The 1735-nt window shown below is 40.3% G+C and overlaps 1 protein-coding gene across 1 annotated transcript in view; it reads right to left on the bottom strand.

The window, feature by feature from the left end:
• LOC106532353 (midasin) overlaps positions 1-1735 on the bottom strand; it is a gene marked incomplete at its 5' end in the record, with an annotated part of 67840 nt that overhangs the window by 55837 nt on the left and 10268 nt on the right. The window contains 2 exon segments of the mRNA XM_014028390.1: positions 569-807; positions 881-1163. Of these exon segments, the coding sequence (XP_013883844.1) occupies positions 569-807; positions 881-1163 (522 nt within the window).

Here is a 1735-nt window from a genome sequence, read left to right as displayed (position 1 = left end):
GTGGGATGAGCTCAGGTCTGTATCGATTGTACTTTATTTATTTATTGATTGATTGTATTTTGAAAAAAAACAAAAACAAAAAACGGCTCTCCGTACACCAGAACTCCAGCGGTCTGCTGTGGACTGTACCACTGAGCTGTCAGGAACAGATCCTTTAAATGTGGGATGAGCTCAGGTCTGTATCGATTGTACTTGTTGGATCATCAAATCCCAAAGATGCTGGACCAAACTGGGTCTGGACCTGGATTTACCTGAGCAAATAGGCAGGAGCCTCCCATTGGATAATTACTACATGGTGTTTCAGCTGACAACAAGTTATTTAACTCTAACTAAATCATGTTGATTACAAAAATGAGTTGACACATAATTTTACTATCGACACATCTTAACCACAGAAATGTCCATTTGTACCTACAATACAATACATAAATAGTACAAGCTTATAGTAATAATAATAATATTTTAAATGACAAACAAAGGTTCTGATAAAACATTGGAAATCTGACAGACAAACACTAAAACGAAGCACCAACACCCCTTAGAGCTGGTTGAGAGGAGGTGCACTGACCTGCATGAGAGCAGGGTGTTCAGGCCAGTCCTCCAGTCTCTGCTTCACCGCCTCCATCAGCTGTTCCAACACAGGCAGACTGAGACGAGCCTCGCTCATGTTGGGCTGCTGATAGAAGTCATACGGTCCTTCAGAGGTCATCACCAGCTCATCGGGACCCCTCGACCCCTGCACAATGTTCTGCAGAACAGCAGAAAGCAACAGACCGCTGCCTGCCAGCTGCTGGTCCAACTCACAATCTACACAGGAAACAGATGTTTCATTAAAACCTTCATTGTTTTACATCTAAATAATACAATCAAAGGTACTGACCAATCAGGTGATAGAAGGATGAGATGACAGGAGATGAAATCCTATAAGAAGAAACCAGGGCCTGGATGTGTTCTTGAGTTTGATTGGCTGGAGCTGTGCTCTGGTACCACAGAGACCTGGCATAGCCCAGGCACATGCGCTGATGAACCTGGACCAGTGTGTTTACAGCAGACTGAGACAGAGAGCCCACCTCAGGAGCCTCCTGACAGGACCTGTCTGCAGGTTTTAGCTGTGCGTCTGCTGGACCTTCCAAACTCATCTGGGTCAGGATATCTTCAAAGTCCTGAATAAAACAGTACCAGTTAAAAACCCAGAAGATCTCCCCTTAAAAAATAATTTGAATCACGATTTAACCATTAATCACAAAATAACTTATCCCTGTTCACAATACAGTTCAGCCTATAATTACACTACAGTTCTGCTTTTAGGCACTGTCACACAATGACACTTTAAACAACTTCTGCTCACATCTGGTAACTTTGTCCAACCAGTGGCGCCTGCAGAAAATTTTTTTCGGGGGGGGACAGTTCTCTTCAAAAATGATTGTCATTTTATTTAAAAAAGTCAAAATAAATATTCTAAAGACATTTACAAGGAACAAGATTTTTAAAATTTAAAGGCATCACCTCTTCTATATGTTAAAATTTTTATTTGTTTGTTGATGTTTACTTTTGTGAAGAAAAACTGTGATTATAAAACCCCAAAACTGGAAATAAAGACTAAAACAAGCACAATTACAAACTACATCCACTGTAGTGTTATCCCAAATTATTAAGTTATTTGCTTTTGTGTCATATAATAAATATGATTTTGGTCTGTGAGAGAAAACTGGAGTAACTGGAGAAAACCCACTCC

This window comes from Austrofundulus limnaeus, unplaced genomic scaffold (assembly GCF_001266775.1).
Source record: "Austrofundulus limnaeus strain Quisiro unplaced genomic scaffold, Austrofundulus_limnaeus-1.0 Scaffold756, whole genome shotgun sequence".
Taxonomy (NCBI): domain Eukaryota; kingdom Metazoa; phylum Chordata; class Actinopteri; order Cyprinodontiformes; family Rivulidae; genus Austrofundulus; species Austrofundulus limnaeus.
The sequence above is the reverse complement of the archived record's forward strand: the minus strand, read 5'-3'. Positions and strand labels throughout refer to the sequence as shown.